At 48.7% G+C, this 24,935-nt stretch overlaps 1 protein-coding gene across 1 annotated transcript in view; it reads right to left on the bottom strand.

The window, feature by feature from the left end:
- Positions 1–226: 226 nt before the first annotated feature.
- The window catches only part of LOC133341214 (uncharacterized), a 34,227-nt gene continuing 9,518 nt past the window's right edge, over positions 227–24,935 (bottom strand). The window contains exons 5-25 of the mRNA XM_061549673.1: positions 21,542–21,853; positions 20,834–20,913; positions 19,355–20,019; positions 19,081–19,144; positions 18,265–18,302; positions 17,920–17,984; positions 16,655–16,872; positions 15,973–16,118; positions 15,400–15,494; positions 14,971–15,236; positions 14,138–14,281; positions 13,115–13,313; positions 12,729–12,826; positions 11,717–11,803; positions 11,568–11,633; positions 10,033–10,106; positions 9,079–9,197; positions 8,829–8,932; positions 7,979–8,164; positions 3,628–7,283; positions 227–2,646 (exon numbers count right to left, since the gene is read on the bottom strand). Coding sequence (XP_061405657.1) covers positions 2,547–2,646; positions 3,628–7,283; positions 7,979–8,164; positions 8,829–8,932; positions 9,079–9,197; positions 10,033–10,106; positions 11,568–11,633; positions 11,717–11,803; positions 12,729–12,826; positions 13,115–13,313; positions 14,138–14,281; positions 14,971–15,236; positions 15,400–15,494; positions 15,973–16,118; positions 16,655–16,872; positions 17,920–17,984; positions 18,265–18,302; positions 19,081–19,144; positions 19,355–20,019; positions 20,834–20,913; positions 21,542–21,853 — 6,782 coding nt within the window. The 3' untranslated portion in view covers positions 227–2,546. The remainder of the gene's footprint in view (positions 2,647–3,627; positions 7,284–7,978; positions 8,165–8,828; positions 8,933–9,078; positions 9,198–10,032; positions 10,107–11,567; positions 11,634–11,716; positions 11,804–12,728; positions 12,827–13,114; positions 13,314–14,137; positions 14,282–14,970; positions 15,237–15,399; positions 15,495–15,972; positions 16,119–16,654; positions 16,873–17,919; positions 17,985–18,264; positions 18,303–19,080; positions 19,145–19,354; positions 20,020–20,833; positions 20,914–21,541; positions 21,854–24,935) is intronic.

Raw genomic sequence — 24,935 nt, forward strand, 5'->3', positions numbered from 1 at the left:
CGCTTGGGCTACACCCATCTCAAACCTTTATAACATCCTGCCTCACCAGCTCTCCCGCTATTGTTTTTCACCTGATGACGATTGCTTGTGTTTCGATCGAAACGTTGTGATATTTTTATTATTTTTCTATCTACGTGGTTTTACCGAAAGACCCAAAGAATATGAATGCCTGCAGTCACGAAAGCTTTAAGTCAAGATATATACGAAGGTGTTTTCATATAATTAATGAGTTTAATATAGATGCTGCCACTTTAATTTATGTCAAAACTAACATAGTAATGGGTTGTGCATTGAAATCAAGGGGAACGGTTAACAAAATCACAATAAATGTTGAGGGTGAAGGGAAATGTTAACAAAACCACAATAAAAATTGAGGGTGAAATCTGTACATGACGAGAATAAGCCATCATAACATACATAATATTGTAGTGCAGGTTGGAAAACCACGAGTTTCACAAAATACATAAAGCATGTAAAAGGTTAACAACCTTTAGGTATTAGCCGAAAAACATCAGCATTTCCTGAAGAGCTGCACATTGGCCCACTTGTCTTAGGTAACACATTTTCTAAATGGAGGTTAAACTTCATAAATATGCACGGATTTTTTTATTAGTGTACATCAATAAAATCCAAAATCAACCAACCAGAAAACATGCTAGTTTACAGGGTGATGATATAAATGTTAAAATAAATTGTCTGTCATTTAGAGCATGCGTAATATCTAGCCTTGATACCTTATTATATACACACAATTGATTCATAATGGTTGTAAAAGCCTACGTATAAAATTACACATTTCATTGCATGAAAATGTAAAGGAAATATATACAATACAGTATACGTATTTGCTTGCATGAGATCACACCCAGCCAGTTTAACCAGGATGGTTGCCAGAAGCTGTAATTAGTGATGTAGGTCCGGTGTGTCAACTCTCAAGCAAAACACAATCACTTTGGCCTCATCGTCCTCATTCCACACGACCAATCCCTCAATTAACCTCTGGTCGTTGGACAAGCGTTGATATAGAATATACGTTTATAGCGATGTATTTACACATTTATCGCCAACAAAACTCACGCCGATAGGGCAATGTGCTCATAAGTGTGAGGTTGTGAATCATGATCAAGTTTGATTTAGCCCATCGCCCCTCTCGGGTCAGTAAATTGAGCACTAAATGACTGCTTAATTATGGAAAGTAAACGGTGGTTGTTCAATGGCTGAGGACCACTAATAAGTGCTAAAAAACAAGCATCACAATGGATCACTTGTAGCAAAGAAACTTGCAGTGTGTAGATGATATATGTTTGTTCGTGAAGAAGGCATTGCAACTTTTGGCAGTTTTAGGCACCAAAACTGGACACTGGACCGAACATGAGCTTACTTAAAACAGAGTGCATGGCATTGATTATGGATGCTCCCTTTCCTTCACCTCTATCAGTTAAAGTGTGGAGGTAGTGGCAGACTATGTATTTAGGTAGTAATGTGCGTAAAATAGGGTGTTGTGAAAAGGAAATCCGCAGGCATTGAAATCATAAAAAAAACATTTAGAAGAGTATTCAAACTTCCTTTTAAATAAACTTGTGACCTTTGAAAATTGGCACATGTGCAAGATGCAATGTCTTGGTGGACAATCGTTAACGGCATTAGCACGATTGGTTACGTACGGTGCAAAATAAGTTCAGCATACGAAAGAAGAATGAACATGGAAGTCATCAGGAGAGAGAAGAGCTGAAGTGGACACAATCTCCGAGTGCACGGCTTGATGAACGGGGACGCCGCAGGAGGAGGAAACCGACCAAGAGACAGGCAGAGGGTCGCAGTGTTGGAAGGAGACGAATGAAGGGGGCGCTTGTGGAAATGAAGGTTACCGAGGACAAGCAATGGAGGCGGCACACACAGGTCAGCGACCAACGTGAAGAGTGAAGGAAAAGCGTTTGGCCCGTGGGCAACCAGTTTCAGTGCTTGAGGCCTCTTTTAAAATCCAGCCTGAACGCGCTGCCCCTCTCTCCTTGTGTATCGTCATTCTGTGTAATCCTGCCTTGCCTGCCGCCTTTCTATTGTATACACGCATACATTGTGTCAGGGAATAAAAACTAGACATATTTGCTTTCATAAATTGTACGTGGTATTTTGCAGTGATTATATTTGCTTTTGAGCTTTACATTTGTATAGTTTTGCTAAAAATACTGAAAGTTAGGTAATCAACCATGACCCACCCTCATATAGCCCTATTATGCACAGGTTGGAAATTTTGCAGCTATTTTTAGGGCAAGGCACTTGTACTTGAGCTATGGTCTACAGCCTTACACCACTCGTAATACGGCTGAAATCAGTGCAAGGCATGCGTGCAACCACAGCAGCTCTGGCTGCTGTGGTTGCACGAACTCTGCGCCGTGATGTTTACCACCAGCAACAATGGATGCGTCCAGTGATCTGCTTTTCGTTACTTGTGCCCGACGTTCGAGCGAGGCTAGGCGTTTGAGACTAATACCGTGCGGCGTGGTTCGTCAGCCTTCACCACTTTCCAACGTCCGAGGAGAGCAGGGTCACGTGTGCTTGCGTTGACTCTCGCGTTGGCGGAAGAGGCGGAGGCGCTCGTTAAAGGGCAGCGTCTCCACGCCGGGAGCCGCGTCCTGCTCGGCCTCACTGCGCGGTGCACACGGCAGCAGCAGCAGCACGTGGTCGTCAGCGCGCGCGCCGCAATGCGACCACCCCACACATGCGGCCGTGCTCGAGGCAGGTCTCCGTTCGTAGGCATGGCTTGAATCAGCCTCGGGTCGAGATCCAGTGAGCCGGCTTAAAGCCACACTTTACTTCAGAATAGTGAATATATATACTGGAGGAATCCGATAAGCTATAAAGCTCTTTTTCACAGATGTCCAACTTGAGCCGGCTCTGAGCATAGTCCCAGCCACACTCAGGATTCCCGTGAGCCCAGCCTCGCTCAGTTGAGCGTGAGGCTGAGCCAGAGCCAAGCTGCGATTGAGAAAATTGTGACGAGTGTTCACTCTCGCACAAACTTGCAAACTTTTGTATACGTTGTACTCCAATTATTGCCCATTTTCATATTTCCTAAATCACATATGCATTTAATGCAATATACCCCGTTGTCATCGAAACAAATTATTTCATGATACTGCGTTGGCAGTGGTGCGCAAACACGAACAACTAAAAACCTCAACACGTTCTTCAATATTCTTTGGGTCTTTCGGTAAAGTCACGTAGATAGGTTCAAACAAATCTATCTTTATATTACTTTACCGAAAGACCCAAAGAATATGAATTCCTGCAGTCACGAAAGCTTTAAGTCAAGACATTCTTCAATAACATTGGTTTCAAAAGTCTAATAGGTGACGTTTCAGCCAATGGCCCTTTACAGGACATAGCTTATTCCTCTCTGGCCTCTGCGTGAAGGGCCAATTCTTAGTAAAAGGGAATTATCGCTTTCCTATAATTTGCTTTAACCTGACCAAACAACTTAAACCTCACTATAAAGTACACATTTTTTGAAAGGAACCATTACATATTTTTTTACGTTTAATTTTAAGACTCCTTCACAGAACAATGTCAAACTGTTTAAATACTGTTGGATCATTTGGTCTTTAACGTATCATCTGCATTGCTCACCTGGGGGAGGGGGGGTGCTGACGGTGAGGAGAGTCTCTGGAATCTTGGTGTTCATCACCCATCGAGGACAATTTGTTTGCAGAACCTTCAGGCTTTGAATGCTGTTGCCGTAGTATGTGTGGCTTGTAAACGCCAGATCTCATGAACTTGCCGGATTGCTGAACTACTGGTTGAGGCTCAGATGTCAGGCTTTTGGGTTTTACAGCCACTGGTGGACGAGGCTCATGCTGCCCTGAGCCTTTACTTGGGTTCAGCCTCAGCCCTGAGATTTTTTGTGCTCGAAAAGAGTCTCTCTTGTCCAGGACCTGCAAGTCCGTTCGAGCAGTGCCTTCCCTCACGTCCACCACTCTCATCGGTCGACCGTCTCTCAGGGATGCTCGTCCCAAAGCCCAGGACACATCCCCTTGGTCCTGAGGAGCAGAGCTATAGGTCCTGAGAGTATGGGCTGTTACTCTAGAAAATTGGACGTCATCTGGATGCTCATGGGAGTGTCCCCCATTACAAGGAACGCATTCATTAGCCGATCCCACCTCAGTTGTCCTTTCTACCCAGGGCGAATCATCAAGCAGCAGGATAGATGGTGATGGAGGGGGTGGGAAGGCCGACTCTGTGAACATCTCAGCTTCTAAAGGCAGGGGCAATGATGGAGGTAATGGTGGGACCTCCAAGGAATGCACTGCTCGTATTTCACTAGAACTCGAGGAAGTGGTATCTAAAAGTGGACTCTCTAGATATCTATCAAGCTGACTGTGGATTAAGTTTTCCCAATGAGTATCAATAGTTTGATCGACTGGGCTCAATTGAAAATTATTTAGAACCCTGTCATCGGCAGTTTGCTCCAGTTTATTAGCATAAGCGTTGGAAATTTCACCTTTGGGCACATCATGAGGTTTATCATCGCCCTGCTGTGGTGAAGCTCCAGGATTTATTTCGGCAGGAAAAGCGATATCTGCATGTGTTTTAAAATCACTACACAATTGTCTTCCTGGTAGAACAAAGGGGGTTTGTGAAGATGGCTGAGATCTCAGTGGAGGATGAGAACTGTTGTTTTTGTTTGATTCATTCTGCCTCGCATCCTTGCTGTGCACCACCTCCGCGGGGAGCTCGCGCCCCTCGGGATGCTGACTAAGCTCTTCGGCCATGCCTCTCTCCGATGCTCCGTGAGGGTCCATGGCCTCAATGGAAGGGTGGAATGCAACTTGTTTCAAGTGTGGAGAGTATTCAGGAGCTTGTTGAATGTCATTGAAAAACATAACCTCTACATCTCTATGAGTTTCATCCAAGTAACAATCTAAAGGTGATCTATTATTTTGCATCAAAGCAACATGCCACTGAGAGTTGGCATCTCCACTTGACCGAGTTAGTTCAACTTTTGGAGGACTTTGCTTTGACTCAAGCTGGTCACTTGCCATTTGAATATTTTCCTGTGAAAAATGTCCCGTAAAATTGGATGTATGTCTTGTAAAATTATTGGAAGGACCAGAACTGAAATTGGTCAAACCTTTGGCCTTCGTATCTGCTTCGAAGTGTGAGTTAACCATTGAAGAAGATATTTCCAAATTTCCTTGACTAAATTCACCAACCTTAGGTTCTGTCGATGCAGGGTCAGGGCTCACGCGGAGTTGGCTATGTTGCAAGTGTTCATTGGGAGCCACAAACTGATAGGTTTGCGGTGCAAAGGGCGCGGCGGCACTAGGGGGCTGTGAGACGACGGGGCCTGTGGCCTGTGCTTCCCAGGACTGCTCCGTCTCCCGCAGAGCTAGGGTGAGCGTCTCGGTCGTTACGCGTGGAAGCCCACGGGAGCGCGACTTCCTGTGCGCATCACTTCGCTGCGACGTCCCTCCATCTGAGACGACTTTAGACTTCATTTCGTCAGCAATATCTGCTGTGGTGTGTTGAGGAGTTATGGGGCCTGCAGAATGTATTCCATGCGATCTAAAAATGGGCAATTTCCCTCCAGTTGTGAGTGATGGCTCTGGCCCTGCTGAAGCTTTTGTTTCATTCCAGTATGGGGAGAGGCGACTGGGATCTTCGTTGCCTCCTGGTACTTGAACCTTCATGTCCACCTTTTCTACAAACTGGGGTTTTATTCCATCTTCTGCAAACTTGTGCATTGTAGAACTTGGCGACTGATCAATACATTCACTCTCTTTAGCAGCAGACATGTTTACATGCTGGTCCCCTTTATTTTTAATCATGGGCAATACCTCTACATCATCATGGGATACCTGAACGTTTCTAGCAAGCTGTCTAGTCTGTTCCACTGCAATTATTTTGTCATGTGTGGGTTTTTGTATTGCGTCCATAACACCCAAAGCATTTCTCTCGGGGTTTCTGATGTGTGTTGAGAAATGTTGCTCAGTTGCTGTGGATTGCTGGGCATTTCCAGGCCACATCTCCTCAGAGATGGAAGAAAGTACATCAGGGATGACTCTACAGGAGGTTCGCCTTGTGCCCTTTGATTCGCCAGTGCTCGCTCCAGTGAACCCAGGCGCGTGGCGTCTTGCGGGCTCGTGGGGCTGCTGCTGCTGCCGGGGCCTGCAGGGGGGGTCCTCCACTCCGCTCTCTCCCACTAAACGATCACAATCACAAGGGAATTCATTGCGCAATTCTCCTGTCTCGTGTAGACTTGCAGTTTGTTTGTGTGGTGATAACATGTGATTAAGGATCGGTACACATTGATTTTCACTGCCATTTTCCACAAAGTGAACGGTATTTTGTAAGTCATATGGATTTCCGTTAAAGTCATCTGGGTTTGTTTGTGTTGTGGGTAAACCCTGGTGCACAGCATTGAGAGTCTGGTCCATATTCTTTGAGAAGTTTAGAATGGGCTCGAATAAGCCTCTCTGCAGGAGCTGATTGAGATTCCCATCGGAGGCTGAAGAGAATCCTGTAGAAAACCTCGAGGCGGGAACCGGGGAGCTTCGTTCGGCCTCCTGGGGGACAGGTGCCCGGAACAACAGTGGGCGGAAACCCCCTGCTGCTAAATCGGGGTCTAGGTCTGGGGAGAGACCACTTGGGGACTGAGCAGAGTGAGGGCCCGCAGGAGGCTCTGTGTAGGAGACCGATCCCATCGGTGCCTCCATCTCTACCTGAGACTCCACGAGTGACTGCTGGGAATCTCTCCTGTGTTTCACACTTGCATTAAAACCACCTGAGTGCGGCCCGGATTGAGGGGGATAAGTGGGTGACTGCAGGGCTTTCAATTGTGGCACTGTGTGCTGACTGACTGAGAATGAGGAGTTATGCCGTTCACCATCACTTCTCATGTTTACATTAACGCCAGGTATTGTGGATTTAAATGGGAGTTTTGGTTCTCCAGTAGGTGACAGATGAGTCGTTCTTTCTCTGCCGCCAACTGGTGCTCCAGCTGAAGTCACAAACGAAAGTGGACTTGACTGAGGTTGCTGCTGTTTTGAGTTTGGGTGCAAAGGTAATTTGTGAAGTGTCTGGCTTGTGCCCAGATGAACCGCCTCCATTTGGTTTGGCTCCGGAGAATGTCTACGCTGCTCCCAGGGGTCCAGGCTGCGGTCAGACCAGGCCGGCAGCGCTTGTCCGAGCCGGGCTTGGAGCGCTGGGTGCGTGTACTGGCCCTGTGTCACCAGGGTGTCTGAAGAGAGCTCCAACATGGATGCCGCTGGCCTGAACGCTGAGGACTGCAACATAAAACATCAGGCAGTGTGCTCAGCCAATGAGATTGTCTTTGGCTCAAATCCACAAGCGAGAGCCACCCGCTTACATGCAATCATCGCTACATAAATAAGGCAGTGGTAAAATAAAATAAAATAAACAAAGTTCCAGTGTCCTCATGCATCTGACTTGCAGACATGCAAAGAGACCAATAGACGTACACAGACTTGCATAGACCCACAGAGATATCTAGGGATTTGCATAGAGTTAGATTGAGAATGACAAACTTAAAACAAACTTGCATAGAGATTCGTAGACATACACAAAGTAACGTACAAACCAAATGATTTACTGTTTACATAGAGACCAAAATCCTTGTGAGTGCCACATAAGAGCGCTTTACTGTGGGCGATAGTGTCTGATGATCATGGATGCTACCATCGTGGTGTAATGGTTCATCATACCGATGTAGCTATGGAGGGAAACCGATGCAAAACAAGGGGAGAAGATACAAACTCCACACAAAAAGGTATCCAAGTTGGGAATCGAACCGAGACTCCTCTTGCACCAAGGAAAGAAGTATTACCACAGCGCCACCCAGCCACCCAAATATAAACCCACACCACAGCCATTGCCACCTTACAGACCGCACGTCAGGGGTGCCCTGCTTCTATAGTTTGGGCCTGGTTCAGGCGGACGCCGCTGCCGGAGGGAGCGTTACCCTGGGTGCGGCCGTCCCGGGAAGGGGGTGGCGGAGCAGTGGTAGCTGGGACACCGCCCCGTGCTGGCTACCCAGCTGCGACTGGTACTCAATCCACAGGTTCTGCAGCTGCTCCTCCTCCAGAGGAGAGCGGTGCCGGGAGTTCAGCCGATTGATTTCAACCTCCAGTAGCCTCAACACGTCGACCTGCATGACAGTCACAGCCACACATCACGGATTATTACAGAAAACTGTGCGTTGCGACACAGGATTACATCGGCCACAGTGCCGGCACTTGCGGGGTGCTGGGGTAGGCCCTGCACCACCAACTGTCCCTTTTGCACGATCAAAATCCACTCTTGCTGGAGGTGAATGACAGTTAAATGTGGGCCCCCACACGGCGGTTCTCTTGGCCACTCCATCCAAAAGGAGCCAGAGCTAGGCCTGCCTGCCCACAACACAGTTAACAGCAGCAGCACCACCAGGACAGCTTTTATGCTATTCCCTGCCCCTGCTCAAGGCCTTCCTTTTTAAAGTTAGACAACTGTGGTTTAAAGCGGTCATGCATTAGCTTTATCTGTTTGTCTCACCATCTGTTTCTACAATGGGGGGTCATGATAACTCTTGTAAAGATTATCTAAAAGGAACGATATGTTTGTATGAAGTTGTTTTGCTATTAGGGACTTACCCTGTAGACAATCAGGCAAAGTGATCAGAGGGTTTGGCCAAAACGCATCGTTAATTTCAAACTGGAAATACCCAGCAATTGCACATGCCTTACAAATAATGTGGGTATATAAAAATATATCTTTCTATATAAAACTACATTGTGCATTGCATGTAGACAGCGAGGGGCTGGACGTGCACCCACCTGGCTGTGGGCAGCGCTGCCCTGAGCGTGGTCCCTCTCCTGCCACGCCTGCGTCGTGAAGCTCTCGCTCTTGGGACGTGCTGCGCGGGACGTCCGCCGCACCACTGAGGGTCGCTCGCACCCACGCACAGCATACCGAATGTACAACAGCGTTCGCCGATTTCCGTGCGTCACTGACGCAGGCTGCGTGCCGCGCAACGACGTGTGGACCGCGCACCCTGCGGACGCTGGGCGACGTGCAACAGCTTACCGCGGTTGTTGAGGGGCGTCGGATGGCTGAGCGTATCCGCCAAGTTGTGAAAGAGAGCGGCGTTTTTAGCGACGTCCAGTGCCACCACGGATCCGGTATTCATCATAATCTCCACTGCCCTGCAGGCCACACACAGCAGGACGTCTGCAGAGTGGGGCACGTGCTCGAAGGCGACAGACGGGCAGGATTCTGGGCAGCCCAAGGGGGGTTTGTGTGGGAGGTGGACAGCCACGGCCGGCTAGGAGGGAGTCACGTTGGACTGTGCGTTGAGTGCAGCAGGCTCACTCGGTGGAAGCCACCGAGGTGACACTTCCAACTCCAATGGAATGTTTTTCCCGCACGGATGTTAAGTACCGTCTCATTTTACAAAGAACGAGTGCAGACAAACCCTGGCAGGGGAATTCAGACTGCAAAGCCTGAGCAATGGCTGTGAATGACCTCTGGGATTTGGGTGGTCATTTTCACAGAATACTGACCTGGACGAGGAGGTACTAGTGCATATTTCAAAGCCGTGTGGTATACAGTATCATTATTATTACTTATCCAGGGAAGCCTCAAGACTCATTTTCGGAAGGGTCCTGAAAAGTTTTCATAGCAGAATGTGATGCTGCTGTGTGTAATCCCAATTAAATAACTTGCAAAGAATGTTTCAACATTGGAATGTTTTGGCCAATAATAGTTGCATTATATGCTTTGTTTTAGCTGTGTGAGGAAACTGGAAAACCTGGAGGAATGCCATGCAGTACAGGGCGAGAAAAGACTCCACTCAGAAAGGTGTCTGAATCAGGCATCAAACCCAGGCGCATCTTGCTGTGAGTCATGACTGTTACCACTGCGTGACCCTTTATGTATGCTGAACTTATTTCGGACTGTACGTCGCCAACCCTGCTAATCGAAACACCGTGCACTCTGTCATATACAGCTTTCACAATCAGGTGGTTTTCGGTTCATTACCGTTTTTCTGAAATTCCGATCAAACTTGTTCCATTGATGGAGAGGAGCTGGTCACCCTTGGCGATTCTCCCATCCTGGCACGCACACGAGACACACAATCGGCACCATGCCACAGCCATCTGATCAACTTCCCACCACCCAACAACTGCCCCTTCTAACGATGCACGCATCCATATTTAAAGCCTGAACTCTCTCCAAAGTGAAGGATGCTGATGTGTCCTTATTACAAGTGTAGTGACTGACTTGGAGATGTAACTCTTGGAGGCAATTCTTTAATGAACACTGAGTACACGGTAACACGCTCTGCACTGTTACACAACGCTCTGTCTCTCACTTAAATGCAACTCTATACTGGTTGCTACCCTACAACACAACGCTAGCCATCTGACACTGACGGCGCTGAACGAAGACAGCCAACTACTGCTAGCAGCACAATGATCAAGTGGATGACGACAGCGGCCAAGGCGAGAGCAGCGACGACGACGACGAGGGGATCTCACTCCAACGACTGCCTCGAGCCTTCGCTCGGGTCCCCTTTTATGCTGTCAGCGTGGCCTCGATCCGCCCCGGCCACGCCCCCCTTCTGGAACCTATGAGCGGGCTCTCGGCGCGTCCCCTCCGTAACCTTTACCCTCGATGCCTCTTTGGTCTGTCACGTGGCCTGCTCTCAATCAGGGCTGCTTCACTCTGCAGATCCCCTTCCCTGCCAGCAGCCAGCGCTGTGCCACGTAGTAACCAATGTATGTCACTACAAGGATAGGATTCAGGATATTAGGACAGCACTTGAGGAATTTAAACAGGCATCTCCCATCTGCCAGGTTGCTTTTAAGCGCATTCCTAAGATGTGCAGACAACACTATACACACTTTCTCAGTGCCTGTATATGGTGAATGCAATGCAATGCAGCACCACGTCACGTGTGGATTTAACCGTCAGTAAAAACCTGTGGGTGAAGAGGGCTCCGAATTGGAGCTCCTGAATAATGAGCACAGCGGTTATGAACATTTGAGTAATCATTATAACAATATCTGGACCACAGCCTGGGGCCCAGTCGGTGGCTCCTGACAGGGACCACAGTACCTGACAACATCCCACGTGAACTTTCAATATCACATGGACCGACATAATTTTATTATTATTGAGTTATCATTGTGCTTGTTACCCAGGAAAGCCTCACCGAGTCTCCAGACTACATTCAGGACGGTCTTGCCAACTATTTGCAGTCGGGGGCGATGTTGGTGCTGTGTCCAATCCCAGTTGAGTAATTTACAGGAAATGTTGCAGGATTTAAATGTTTGGCTGATACCTGTCACATTGTGTGGTTTATTTCCACTTTTAAACACAAACCTTACTGAAGAAGGTAGCACGGCATGTTGAGGGTGAGCAATGCCTGGTTATGTATTGGACTATACGGCCACGTTGGCGTCTGCATGCCATGAGAGCGATTCTCTTGACGGTGACTGTGTGCGCCAGAAGCACCGCATGTGACGGCGCGTGTGCAGTCGCTGGTTTGCATCGGCGAACACGGCGCTTACCAGGTCAGCGGCGCCACCTTTGATGATCGACTTGATGTAAATCCCGATGTTCGCCTGCCTGGGTCCCTGGAAACACAGGCACGGTTCAGCGGGCCGCGTTCAGAGTTAAAGTTAGTTATGTGTGTGGACGTGTCCGGTGAAGGGTCAACCTTAGCAGCGACGATGCTGAAGCCGAGGCCCTGGCGCTTCTGCAGGTTTATCTGCACAATTTCCGGTTCCCCCATCATGACGGAGACCTGTTGCAAAACAAGCCGCATTTCTCATTAAAAACCAGGCTACAGTCTACATTAGAGACTGCCAGTACATTCACAATACTTAATAACCAGGCTCCAGTCTACATTATAGACTGCCAGTACACTTACAATACTTAAGAACCAGGCCACAGTCTACATTATAGACTGTCAGTACGCTCACTCCGATTAAGAACCAAGCTACAGTCTACATTAGTGTTTTTTCTTATTATTTATTATTTTATTTTATGAATTCCTGCATTCACGAAAGTTTAATTTATATTTAATTTATTTTCTTTCTACGTGACTTTACCGAAAGAACCAAGGAGTAGTCACGAAAGTTTTAAGTCAAAATGAAACACGACGTCAAACACAGCATCCCCACCTGTAGAAGGCCAGTCTCTCTGCTGATTAACGGATATTAATTAAATATTAATGTTATGCTTCTTTAACCAGGAAAGCCTCACCGAGTCTTAACACCCTTTTTGAGGAGGGTCCTGCCAAGTTTTCACAGCAGGAGTGATGTTGCTGCTGCGTGTAATCCTAATTGAGTACTTCGCCAGTGAATTTTCAGCACTGGGATGTTTGGCCAATGCCTGTTACACTGTGCGGCGTTCTTAATCTATGAGAGAAAACCAGAGAACCTGGTGGAAATCCATGCAGAAAAAGAGCAGAACAAACTCCACACAGAAAGGTAACCGAGTTAGCAATCGAACCCAGGGCCTTCTCGCTGCGCGGCAAGAGCATTACCACTGCGCCTTCCTGCAAGCCCTGTGGCAGCTGCTCTTATTGGAGGGCAGAGCCAATCTGGCCCTCACATGTTGCGCACGTGTCACAAATGTTGTTATGGGTGGGGACATGAACTGCACTTCTGTGCACGTACGAGCATGGACATTCACGTGAATAAACGCGTGTGAACTGCGCATGTCACCTCGGACAGCGAGTTTGCAGCGGAGCGGCGATCCGAGTCGCCGGAGAAGAAGACGGTCCAGGTTCCCGTCCACGGCTGTGGGAGCAGCTTGCACAACCCTGCGTCACAGCGTCACAGCGTCACAGCGAGAGGTACTCCTCCTCACACCCAACCACACGCTAAGATAAAGATCCCCCGTATAGCCTTTAAGACTTTTGGGGCAAGTGCTGTTAGCGAGCACTCATGAAAGATAGCATGGCACATGACGGGGTTAGTGACCAGCACGGTACTCGGCCGCCTTTGTCTCTCAAGTGGCCATGTTTACCCGTCGCACCAGGTACTCATTTGAGCCGAGTCAACCTAGGGGAGACCGAGGACTGGTTCTGCGTGCATGTGTGTGTACTTACCGGCGAGGAGCAGGGGCTGCAGGAAGTGGTGCAGGCCGGCAGGGATGGCGGCGAGGCCCTCGCAGGCGTAGCCGTCCCCGGGCACCAGGAAGGGCAGCCGCAGCTCGAGGCTCTCGAGGCGACTCACCTCCTGCTGCTGGGACAGCCACACCGCGTCCGTCGTGTCGCGCGTCATGCTCACCACCTGCTCAATCACCTCCTGGGAGCGCAAACACACATGCATGTCCATACACACGTGGATGCACTCAGACACATACCCACACGTGTGCACAAGATGCATGTGCACAAGATGCATGTACACAGATGCGTACACACACCAAGTTCACATAAAAAGTTTTTTCTCGGAGCTAAATGTCATATCCCTGTGTCGATGGTGGTGCACCCCTGTAAACCAGGGCTTTGGTTGTGCAGCGCACATCATGAGCACGACATTCCCAAGCTGCAGGGCTATCCGGTGGCAGCACAGCAAGCAGGTTACAGGCCTGTCTGTGCAGACTGTTGCTTAGTCATTCAAGTGCCTAATCCTTTATTCTTTAAAGTCAAGTTTATTTGTTAATGAGATAAGAACTTAAGAGACCAGGATGAGAATTCAAGAAACCAAAGTACAGCAATGAAGGAAATAGAAATCGGTGCCAAAATAACCAAGCCACATGAGATATTGAAAATATTGTATAAACATGAATGATAAATAATAAATACATAAGTTTGCTCAGAATAGTTTTAGACTGACAAGAACATAATAAACATTAAACAGATATGAGGTGACTTGTAAAAATATGTAAACAGACACTGATACACGAGTCAAAAGCAATTGCAAAAGAAGTTATCATAAAGAATCGAGAGCTCAGCATCAAATTTCGATTAAGATGGGAGAGGAACCAGGAACATCCTTGAAGCGGCTGAATGCCAGGCGTGTGTGGGGCATTCACAGAGCACGAGTGAGAACCACGCGGTTCTTTTGTATCCTCGCCGCAGACGAGCCGAGCACCGCGCCGGCTGTGGGGACACGGCGAGGCCTCTTGCCTGCGGTATCTTGGGCTCGTCGGGCGCGTACTGGTAGGTCTCCAGCAGGGCCCGCATCTGCAGCGAGTTGAGGCGGTAGCAGGTGACGAGGATCTCGCGCACGTCGCTCACTTCGTACTTGCGCATGGTCAGCAATTCCGTGGCCTGCAGCCGTGCAAGCACTCACTGTTAATGCCTCGATGCCGTCGACAAGCACTGACGTGGTGCCCTCGGTCAAAACGACCACGGACATTTGATTATGCACCGATCATCAATTTTAAATATCTCTCGTGTGAAATCACTCACGTTTACATGGGAGATGTCGCTCAAAGATGACGTCTCTAGTGGCTATTGGGAGTTGCTACCGGCCAAGGTGATTTACATCTGCGACGTACAAACAACACGTGCGTGGCACGCTCCACCAGCGCTCACCACTTTGCGCTAAAGGCCATGGATCCGTCGAGGCATTTTTAGGGAAATTGTTGCTGGCAATGTTGCTGCAGGATTTTCGATTGTAACCCCAACCCTCGTGGGCAACTGGGACGGACAGCAACACGTGACTGCCTGCCATTATGCTCTTCATTTTAATGGCCGCTTCATTTTAACTGGGATCTGGATATAATGGTGTGGTGAGATGATGTGATGGGCTATGATGGGCAACTGAATACCTGAAACATCTGGGAATGTTTCAAGAATATTGATGCATTTTTTTGGGGAATTCTGAATTTCTCCCACGAGTAAAACTGGCCAAACATCCAAATACAGAATCATCCTGTGAGAGAGCCCTGCTGCTTGGTGATTCTTCTCTGTGCTAATAGAGGACATGTTTGTCCATGCAGTGCGTTTGCTGTGACCTGCACGATGTGTGCTAGGTGGCAGGCCGCAGCCCGCTCCAGGCCCTGCCCCTCGGCCCAGCGCGCCAGGGGCAGCAGGCGGCGCTGCAGCGTGGTGGCCCAGTAGCGCGAGCGCAGGCCCAGATCCACGTCGGAGAGCAGCGAGTTGAAGAGCCAGCCCGTGATGAGCGTGAACACGCGGGCAAATATCTGCACCAGCAGCGCGGGGTTGGTTTTGAACGTCCTCAGCATTGACATCACCTCCGTCAGCAGAGACAGCACTGGACCTGCTCACAAGCACCGCGTGAAGCGGTCAAAGGAGATGAGAGAAGCAACCCTCTAAGTTTCAAAATCGTGAAACACGTGTTACCACTTTGATAGCATGTGGCATTACCGATTGTCACGGGTGGCATGTCGTCACATCCCTGCCAGTTCAGCGTGAGACCTCACCTATCTGAGGTGCCCCAGCGGTCAGGGTCTGTGGGTCCTGCAGGAACACGGGCAGGCGCACACTCAGCTCCGTCTTCAAGCACTCCACCAGGTTGCTGTGGGTCACAGCACACAGCGCACACATGGGTCAAGACTGGAGGGGGTGGAGCAGTGAAGCAGTGGCTATCGCACTGCACAATGAACTTAGCAAGCTGAGGTTAATTCCTGCCCATGGTTAGCGTCAGTGGTGAGCGATATCCGAACCAGATCTGGGAACCCCTTCACTAACACACACCGACCAGCGCGATGAAGTCTACTCAAACAACCACAATGGCAAACACGGCATGGGGTGGCCTTCGTTAAACAATGGATTTACAAAGCTCTGCATGCGTTATATTTGACCAATTTTATAAGACTGAAAGCCCTGATGTGTCTATGTGAGTCACAGATCACATGAGGCACAGGGAAATGCAGCAGGCTAAGATACGGGGCCCTCTGCAAATTTTTAATTTCAATGGACAAAAAGTAAAAATGCATTAAATGAACCAGAATTCAAAGTCATGTGGTCAGAATGCATGGAGACCAATTGCGGACCTGAATGCTGTGTGGACGGCGGAGGACAGCATCTCCTGCGCTGGGAGCGTGAGAGGGCGGAGGTCACCATCCTGCTCCAAGAAGTGAAGCAACTCTGAGGTGTTGGCCATCCAGAAACCGCTCACCATCATGTCCCGTCCACTGGCCTGAACGTGAACACACGCACACATGCACACACAAAACAGCCAGTGGCAGGCATGCGAGATGCTGCAGCGCCCACTTGTGGATAACGCAGTCAAAATTGCAGCACATTGGCAGAGGAGATATTTGACTGCCAAATAATGAAATTAATCACTCCCAAATGATGACAAACAGGGAAAAGGCAAGGAAGCCAAGCAGCCAACACAGCCGATGCCGCCGACACCACCACTACCTCGTCACCATCACCTCCTTCTGCCAAACCCAACAACAATTCAACCATCTAGCTTCAGGTCTTCATCTTGGTCACAAAAAAAACAAGATCATATAAAAAACTAAACCTAGCAGTGGACTGTGATTAGAAAGCAATCTCTCATGCCCCCAATGAATCCAGAACTTCTCCAGTTGAAATCAAGGCCTTAGTGTCCACGGAATGTTCCTGTTTGTGTGATTGTCACATGTTATTTTTTGTGTGACCGTGGTGCCGTGAAGTGTGCGTGTGAAGCTATGCACAGACACAGCACAGTCGCGTGCCCATGCCCACCTGCACTGTCCCCTCTATGCGTGAGGCCGCTCCCTCTGTGAGATGCGCTATATGCTGGTGCCGCCACCGCTGCTGCTGCTGCGAGGGCAGGGAGCAGCTGCCCTGGCTGGACAGCAGGAAACGGCAGGCAGAGTAGATGGTGTAGGCCGGTCCCAGGCTGAACGTGGGCGGGATGTCCGACGGGGTAGAGGTCACCGCATCCAGGAACTCCTCCTCGGCTGAAAATTCCATTGGCAAAACACAGAGTTCACAGGCCTCGTGATAGAAGAGCAGGGGGTGGAGGGGGGAAGTGGCAACCTTCACGTGGCGAGTGCTACTGCCATTCAATTACAGACATGTCATCATCCAGGCAACACATTGAAAAGCAACATCGAATGGAACATGACGTCAACATCCCAATGCAATGCGTGGCTATTGACAGGCCCTGGCCACAAGTCAAACAGCCTGCACTCTCTTCTGCAACTTTCCCTGGCATTTGTCATTCTCTTGATGTCACAATTTCTCCCTTCGTTCAAATAATCCAACATCTTCATCTTTCTGCCTTTTGTTATCTACCAATGACCACATACATCGACTGCCTACAGACTATCAATGATATTCTATAAAAGACAAATATATACCGTTTTTTCTGGATTATCAGACACACTTTTTCCCCTGCATTTAAATGTAAACATTGGTGGGGTGTGTTGCAAACCGGTGTGTGAGACCGGATTTTTGCAACTTTATTAACAACAGGTCCAAGTTTGACTTTGGTAAATATCAATTACCATTGTGCCTTACCTCTGCCAGGAGGAGGTGATCATTGCCGCTGTGTGGAATCCCAATCGAGTAATTTGTGGTGTAATATTAGAATTTGGCAAATTTGGACCATGATGCCGGAACACAATGGCCTCCTAATCATTTCGAATGACGTTGTGGGATGTTTAATGTCCGCTGTGAAGCAGACGGCACATAGTATGTTTCCGGTCACTACACCCGCAGTATTAACCAGGGCGGCCGCCGGGCTCGAACCACGAACCTCTGCAACGAGTGGGTCACATTGCGTGCGGGGCGCCCACTGCCCACTTCCAGGCGGCAGTAATGAGAGCCGGCCAAGAAGTAAGGCGACCAAGGAGCCGGTGAGTGGTACGAGACGGCAAGGAGAGGGATGGAGGGAGGGCCCGCGAGTGGTCGTGGGAGCGGCCCCCCCACGAAGAGGAAAGCGAAGCAGAGGGAGAGCGAGAAAAGGAGACCGCGATGATGGCCGCGGCTGCAGGAGTCCTCACCGTTGGAGGATACCTCCACGTAGACGGGGAGGCAAAGCTCGTAGGCGTGGAGTCGCTGCAGCGTCCTGCAGCAGAAACGCCACTATGTTCAGCACTCAGCCTCCATCGCACTCAACGAGCATCGCCATGCCATGGTAGCAAATCACTCAGCGGTGAATAAAGCGGATATAGTCTGGCATCAGACTGAAGACTACAACTCTGGACGTACAGCTCGTATACTCCACTACAATGCAACCATTATTCAACCCCATGCCTATATGTCTCTTATAAAGAAATGAAATCACTATAAACGATGACCTTCATCACAGTGCAGTAATTTAAATAACTATGAATATGGTGGCTTACCCTTCTGATGTAGATGAGGAAGGCTTCTCTCTGTTTTCCTGCTCACAAAGGACAAACTATAAGTGCACAGCTTCACACGAGCGTACCCCTGCCTCATCAAGCACGCAGGGCCACGTTGAACGAGCACAGTGCCCATGCGTGGTCGTCGTCGGGGCCGGCGCTGTCATTGTGGTGCTGGGGGGAAGCCTGCACTGCCAAATGTCCTCATTGTCACCCCCCCTCCCTCCTCCCAAGGTCACTCTGCTTAGTGGTGAATCACTGCACCGGTGGCCCCCCACACAACAGCTCTGCTGCCCCCCATGCGTGAGCAGCTGGAGCCGGGCCCAGTGGTCGTTAAAATCCAACCGCGCATTACCGTGGACCCAATCGGGTGGATGGCCACAGAAATGCCCTGCCCCACGAGTCTAACAACGACAACGACACTGACTCCTGTGTCTGTGTGTGTGACAGACGCAGGTGCTACATTAGACAACGTCTAGGGGCCGTACTCACGTGCTGAGGGAACATCTGGAATAAATTGCATTGGCTGAGTGATGCTTTGTCCCATTGTTGGTAACAGAGACAGCACAGGTCATTGCCAACACGTGCGTGACGAATTGGTATTTACATTCCAGTGTTTATGGCCGAGTTATATCGATTGATTGATATTTAATCACCATAAACATTTAAGCCGTGAATACGTTTACAGATTCTTATTTTTTTGTGAAAGGCAACAAAAGAAAGGAACCTCTCTGAGACTCAAGGTGATATAAGCACAGGGCCCGAGACGGGAGGAGAGGGTGAATGCCATCAGTTAAGAGGGTTGGGGAGCTCTACCTGTTCCACAGACATGGATTCAAATGCAGCTTGTTTTTGATATAACTCCGAAGTCAAGGCATTCCTGAAACAAAAACACCAGGATGCATTTATCGAATGGTACGAGTCTATTTTTTTTACATTCACATGAAGGTATCGGTGTAAGCCAAATAATTTAGAAACTGCATTTTAGCTCTAATGATGCTGGTTCGAGCGCATTGACTTTGTCGTGCATCTGCGTAATGTCCTTACAAAAACAAAGATATAAAATGTCCTGGTGCATGTTACTTCTCACCTGAGCTGGACTTTGCTGTGCTCTGGTCCTGACAAGGGCTTGCTGAGATGATCCCCCTGTTCCAGGGCTCTGGTCCTGGCTCTGGCTCTCTCTGATCCCCCCAGGCCTTGTTGGTTGAAACCTGGGCCTAGACTGGGCTCCCAGGGACGTGGCTCGGGCTGTGAGACTCCCGAAGCCACCGCGCTCACGGCTGATTCTGAGAAGCAGAGTCCAGCGCCAACAGCTCTGGGTGCTGTTTCCACGAACGCCCCCTTCCCTTGTCGCATTTCGCTTTGTTCAATTCCCACAGACCCATACCGATGCCCTTGCGGCAATGAGGGCTGTGCTTGTGGTCTATGCACATCCACTTTTGCTTCCGTTGAAGGTATTCTCAATCCCAGCTCGTTGTGCTCGAAGCCAGCCACCATAGGCCCTGACGCTGTGAAATCCGTGTTTCCAAAGGCCATCATTTCCTGTTCCAGAATGGAGCCAGGTCCGTACACAAATTGCAGGAGAGTGCCCGACCCTAGGCGCACCGTGTTCCCATTGTGCAGCACCACAGGTTCATGGACTGGCCGCCCATCCACGTAAGTGAGGTTGTTCAGTGGTACGCATGGCACCAGGGTCACCACCCCATCCTGTTTATGGACAAAGCAGTGGCGAGGTCCAATACCAGGCCCATACACCTGCATCTCATAGAGTCATAAAACATACACAGTACAGCAGCACACATTGTTAAAATAATTATAATTTATATTTGTGTCATTCTTACAGCACAAGACTATCATAAAGGAAGGTGCTGTGTTTCACAGACACAGCCTGCAATTGAGATTTATAGAGAAACGATATGCAGTTATTATGCTGTAAAAAAGGGGAACCCATACAAAACAAGTAGGGATTTAATATTTGTATGAACATCGTGTTTGCATTGTCTCATTCATGGTGCAGAATGTCAAATCAATGACATCAAATTTTTAGAAGAAGTCTGGACTATTTTTTTTTTACTGATTGGGAATGCAACCTGAATGGAGTACCCCACCTTGATTCATGCAAATATTTTCGTGAGCATTCGTACTTGTATGTTTGTATGTATGTAGGCGCTCGCTAAAAGCACTTGCCCCAACAGTCTGTTAAGGCTATCCAGGGGATCTTTGTCTTTGTGTATGTATATATTGGGGTGCGGTAGTGTCATGGTTAATTTACTTTCCCACAAATATGGCGACCCAAGTTCGATTCCCACTCATGGCCAACACCAGTGACGATTATCGTAACCAGTCCTAGGCCTACCCTAGGTCGACTCAGCCTTAAAGAAATGAGTAACTGGTGCAGGATAAATGTCACGACTAGGGAGACAAAGGCGGCTGGGCGTGGTGCTAGCCACCCACCCATCGTGTATCGTGCTGGCCTTCATAGGTGCTCGCTAGCAGCACTTGCCTAAACAGGATGTTAGGGCTATACGGGGGATCTTTGTAAGGGCGATACAGCCGGAACGACGCTCACCTGAATGCATCGGTCTTGGTGCTGTTCACAGCCAATGGCCGTCTCCTCACAATGCAGAAAGAAAATGCGTTGAGATCCTCCTAGAGAGACACAGACGTGAGAAAAAAATTGTCATCTGTCTTGCATTGTTAATGAGTTCAAGTTGTTGGTAATTTCTTTGCCAATTTCATCGCTGGAGGGACGAGAGATGGAGAACATCGATTAAAGGCCACTGTCACCAAGGATATGGAAAGATATTTTTTTTATAGAAATCTGCATTAAAATTATTTCACTAATTACGTTTTTTCTCCATTTTGCGTTATGCTTCCCTCTTACGAACAACACTAACAATGTCAACTGGTACCACGCCGCCACCGCCACACAGGATTCACTCGCTCTGAAAGAGAGAAACTTTGCGGTGCTCTACATACGACGGTGTTAGCGGCCAATTAATTCGTGCTTACTTGTGTGAGGAACCCCGGAGCACCCAGAGAAACCCACTGATGCAGGGGATAAACACTCCATCCCATACAGAAAGAGCAGATGAAGTCCACTTTTTTACCGTACCACCATGTCCTGGAACACCAGAGTATGGAACTTCCGCAACGCACACAAGAAGGGAGTTTCACAACATTTTTGGTGTAATCCATCAACCCGAACTGCCTTCAGTGCTGGATTACAAGGCACGGGCAGCAGCACCACCGGCGTCTATGCCATGGCCGCACTCACCTGGAGTCACGTCAACGAGGTAGGGCAAGCACTGCTCGGTGCCCTCCACATCTCCGCCTTCGCAGTCCCCCTGCTGCTGCTGTTGCTGCTGTTGCTGCTGCTGTTGCTGCTGTTGCTGCTGCTGTTGTTGTTGCTGTTGTTGCTGTTGCTGCTGCTGTTGTTGTTGCTGTTGTTGCTGTTGCTGCTGCGTGCTCGTCGGCCCATACGAGCTCTGTCGCATGACGGGGGGCGTCACCTTCTCTCCCCAAGACCTTCGCCTCTCCCTCTGGCTGCCCCCCGAGAGGCTCCTCCTCAGCTGCAGAATGGCCTTGCCTGCACTCGGTCGGTCGCGAGGTCACCCGCGCCATTGTCAGGTTAATAATTTACGACAGCGGTTATCATAATTGTTATGAATACTGTACGCACCGCAAAGCCACACGGAGAGTGAGCATATGTGTGAACCCTTGAGAAACAGAGTTAGCGGTTGTTAGAGATTACTTTGTTGTGTTTGATGGCCAATTGTGCTAACTGCTGGACCAAGCTCAAGGTAGCCTGGTTGGGGTAAAAGGAAAGAGATGCACATGGATGGGCAGCGCCACGATGTCGTGCATGCATTTCAGAGAGTTTAAATATGGGGTAATAATTAGTATAACCTGGAAGTGGATTTTCACTTGGGCATCGTGTGTCATCCCATTAGGGTAAGAATGCAGGTAAAAATAATAATTTGTGCAGGCTTCTTGACAAGGTGAAAACACTTGTGAAATGTAGTGGTTTCGGACATACTCAGAGTCACTTATTCAGCCACGCTGGGATGGTGATGGTGGATTCAGCTTTGTGCCATGTCAAACCATTGGTATATGTCATGCCACACTCTCCAAAACTATCACTACAACTACCATCAAAATGACCCCCCATTAAAGTATTATTCGGATGATTTTGAAATTTTGATTGAGGCCACCTAATTTGCGGAACTAACCAAATGCACCCAGATGGTAACCACACCGGGCCACATGGATGCGTCCATATCCAGTAGGAAGCATCCGCAGTGTGACGTCTACATATCCAGTAGGAAGCACCCGCAGTGTGACGTCTCCATATCCACTAGGAACCAGCCGCAGTGTGACGTCTCCATATCCACTAGGAACCAGCCGCAGTGTGACGTCTACATATCCAGTAGGAACCACCCGCAGTGTGACGTCTACATATCCACTAGGAACCAGCCGCAGTGTGACGTCTACATATCCAGTAGGAACCACCCGCAGTGTGACGTCTACATATCCACTAGGAACCAGCCGCAGTGTGACGTCTCCATATCCAGTAGGAAGCACCCGCAGTGTGACGTCTACATATCCACTAGGAAGCACCCGCAGTGTGACGTCTACATATCCACTAGGAACCACCCGCAGTGTGACGTCTACATATCCACTAGGAACCACCCGCAGTGTGACGTCTACATATCCACTAGGAACCAGCCGCAGTGTGACGTCTCCATATCCACTAGGAACCACCCGCAGTGTGACGTCTACATATCCACTAGGAACCAGCCGCAGTGTGACGTCTACATATCCACTAGGAACCAGCCACAGTGTGACGTCTACATATCCAGTAGGAAGCACCCTCAGTGTGACGTCTACATATCCAGTAGGAACCACCCGCAGTGTGACGTCTACATATCCAGTAGGAAGCACCCGCAGTGTGACGTCTACATATCCAGTAGGAACCACCCGCAGTGTGACGTCTCCATATCCACTAGGAAGCACCCGCAGTGTGACATCTACATATCCACTAAGAACCACCCGCAGTGTGACGTCTACATATCCACTAGGAACCAGCCGCAGTGTGACGTCTACATATCCACTAGGAACCAGCCGCAGTGTGACGTCTCCATATCCACTAGGAACCAGCCGCAGTGTGACGTCTACATATCCACTAGGAACCAGCCGCAGTGTGACGTCTCCATATCCACTAGGAACCACCCGCAGTGTGACGTCTACATATCCACTAGGAACCAGCCGCAGTGTGACGTCTCCATATCCACTAGGAACCACCCGCAGTGTGACGTCTACATATCCACTAGGAACCAGCCGCAGTGTGACGTCTACATATCCACTAGGAACCACCCGCAGTGTGACGTCTACATATCCACTAGGAACCAGCCGCAGTGTGACGTCTACATATCCACTAGGAACCAGCCGCAGTGTGACGTCTCCATATCCACTAGGAACCACCCGCAGTGTGACGTCTACATATCCACTAGGAACCACCCGCAGTGTGACGTCTATAGTGAGTGTGACCTCTCACCTGGGGTGACCTGTAGAAGCTGTCGTGGCAAAAGTGGGAGTTACAGAGTGGGGTTGGAGCTCATTGGGTTGGAGGGTGATGAGTGAGACCCAGAGAGTCGCTCAATGGGCTGAACACAGCCGTGAAGGCAACTTGAAGGCCAGTTTAAACTCAGAGCAGAGATACAGGAAGGAGACAGATCAGCCACTAGATATATTAAAGGGGCTAGCTATACTTTGGGAGTGAGTTAAATAAAGTGATAAAAACCTATTTATCGCTTTTTGAGGCAGTCGCTGAGGACTTTTGCCACTAATGCATAACATCAGGACGCTTGTAGGAATAGAATATTACGTAGATGGGGAAGCAGGTCATCAGCAACAATTGGACCCAGGGGTAGCATACCTTCCGCGTGTTGCAGAGGTTTGTGGTTCAAATCCGACAGACAACCCTGGTTAATACGTTTCTATCACTATATAAACCCTGCTATGACTAACCACGCTACCTCTCTGGTCTCTCTACGTGCTGTTAAGAAGGATCATTGCTATATACTTTATCTTGTTAAGGCAGTGGTATTTACGATTGTGTTGAGTTGTGTTTTTTTGTTATTTGTGCACCACTGCCAATGCAGCAGCATCACCAAATATTTAGTTGTGACTATGCCACTGTGTAATGTACGCTACCTCCACATGGCATAGTAATCAAATATAATAACAGTGCAATTACTCCATTAAATAAATGAAAACCAATAAATCCAAACGTGTCCTTACTGGTTTCTCCACACACAGCGTCTCCAATTTGCAGTAAGGGAGCTAAGGCTTCGTAATTGATGACTTACACCCAGAGATCAAGACTTTATATTTATCAGATAATTAATTCATCCTAATTAACTGGCTTCAAATGTTTAACTCTAATAAACCTATTTCAGCCATGAACGGTACTTTAAATGTGTAAACAATGAATTTAGGTGCCTACACCGGAGATGTCAAATTTATAATTACGTAGATATGGCGGCATTTGTGAATTATAATTCCTGGCAGCAGCTGCAACCATTGTCAACCTGTTTCAACTTGAACCAAATAAAATCTTTTGGCATCAGCAGCAGCAGCTCCAGGCAAACCCAGAAGCCAGTTCATCA

Source organism: Lethenteron reissneri, chromosome 11, assembly GCF_015708825.2.
Source record: "Lethenteron reissneri isolate LAM-NWPU_2019-01 chromosome 11, ASM1570882v1, whole genome shotgun sequence".
Classification (NCBI taxonomy): domain Eukaryota; kingdom Metazoa; phylum Chordata; class Hyperoartia; order Petromyzontiformes; family Petromyzontidae; genus Lethenteron; species Lethenteron reissneri.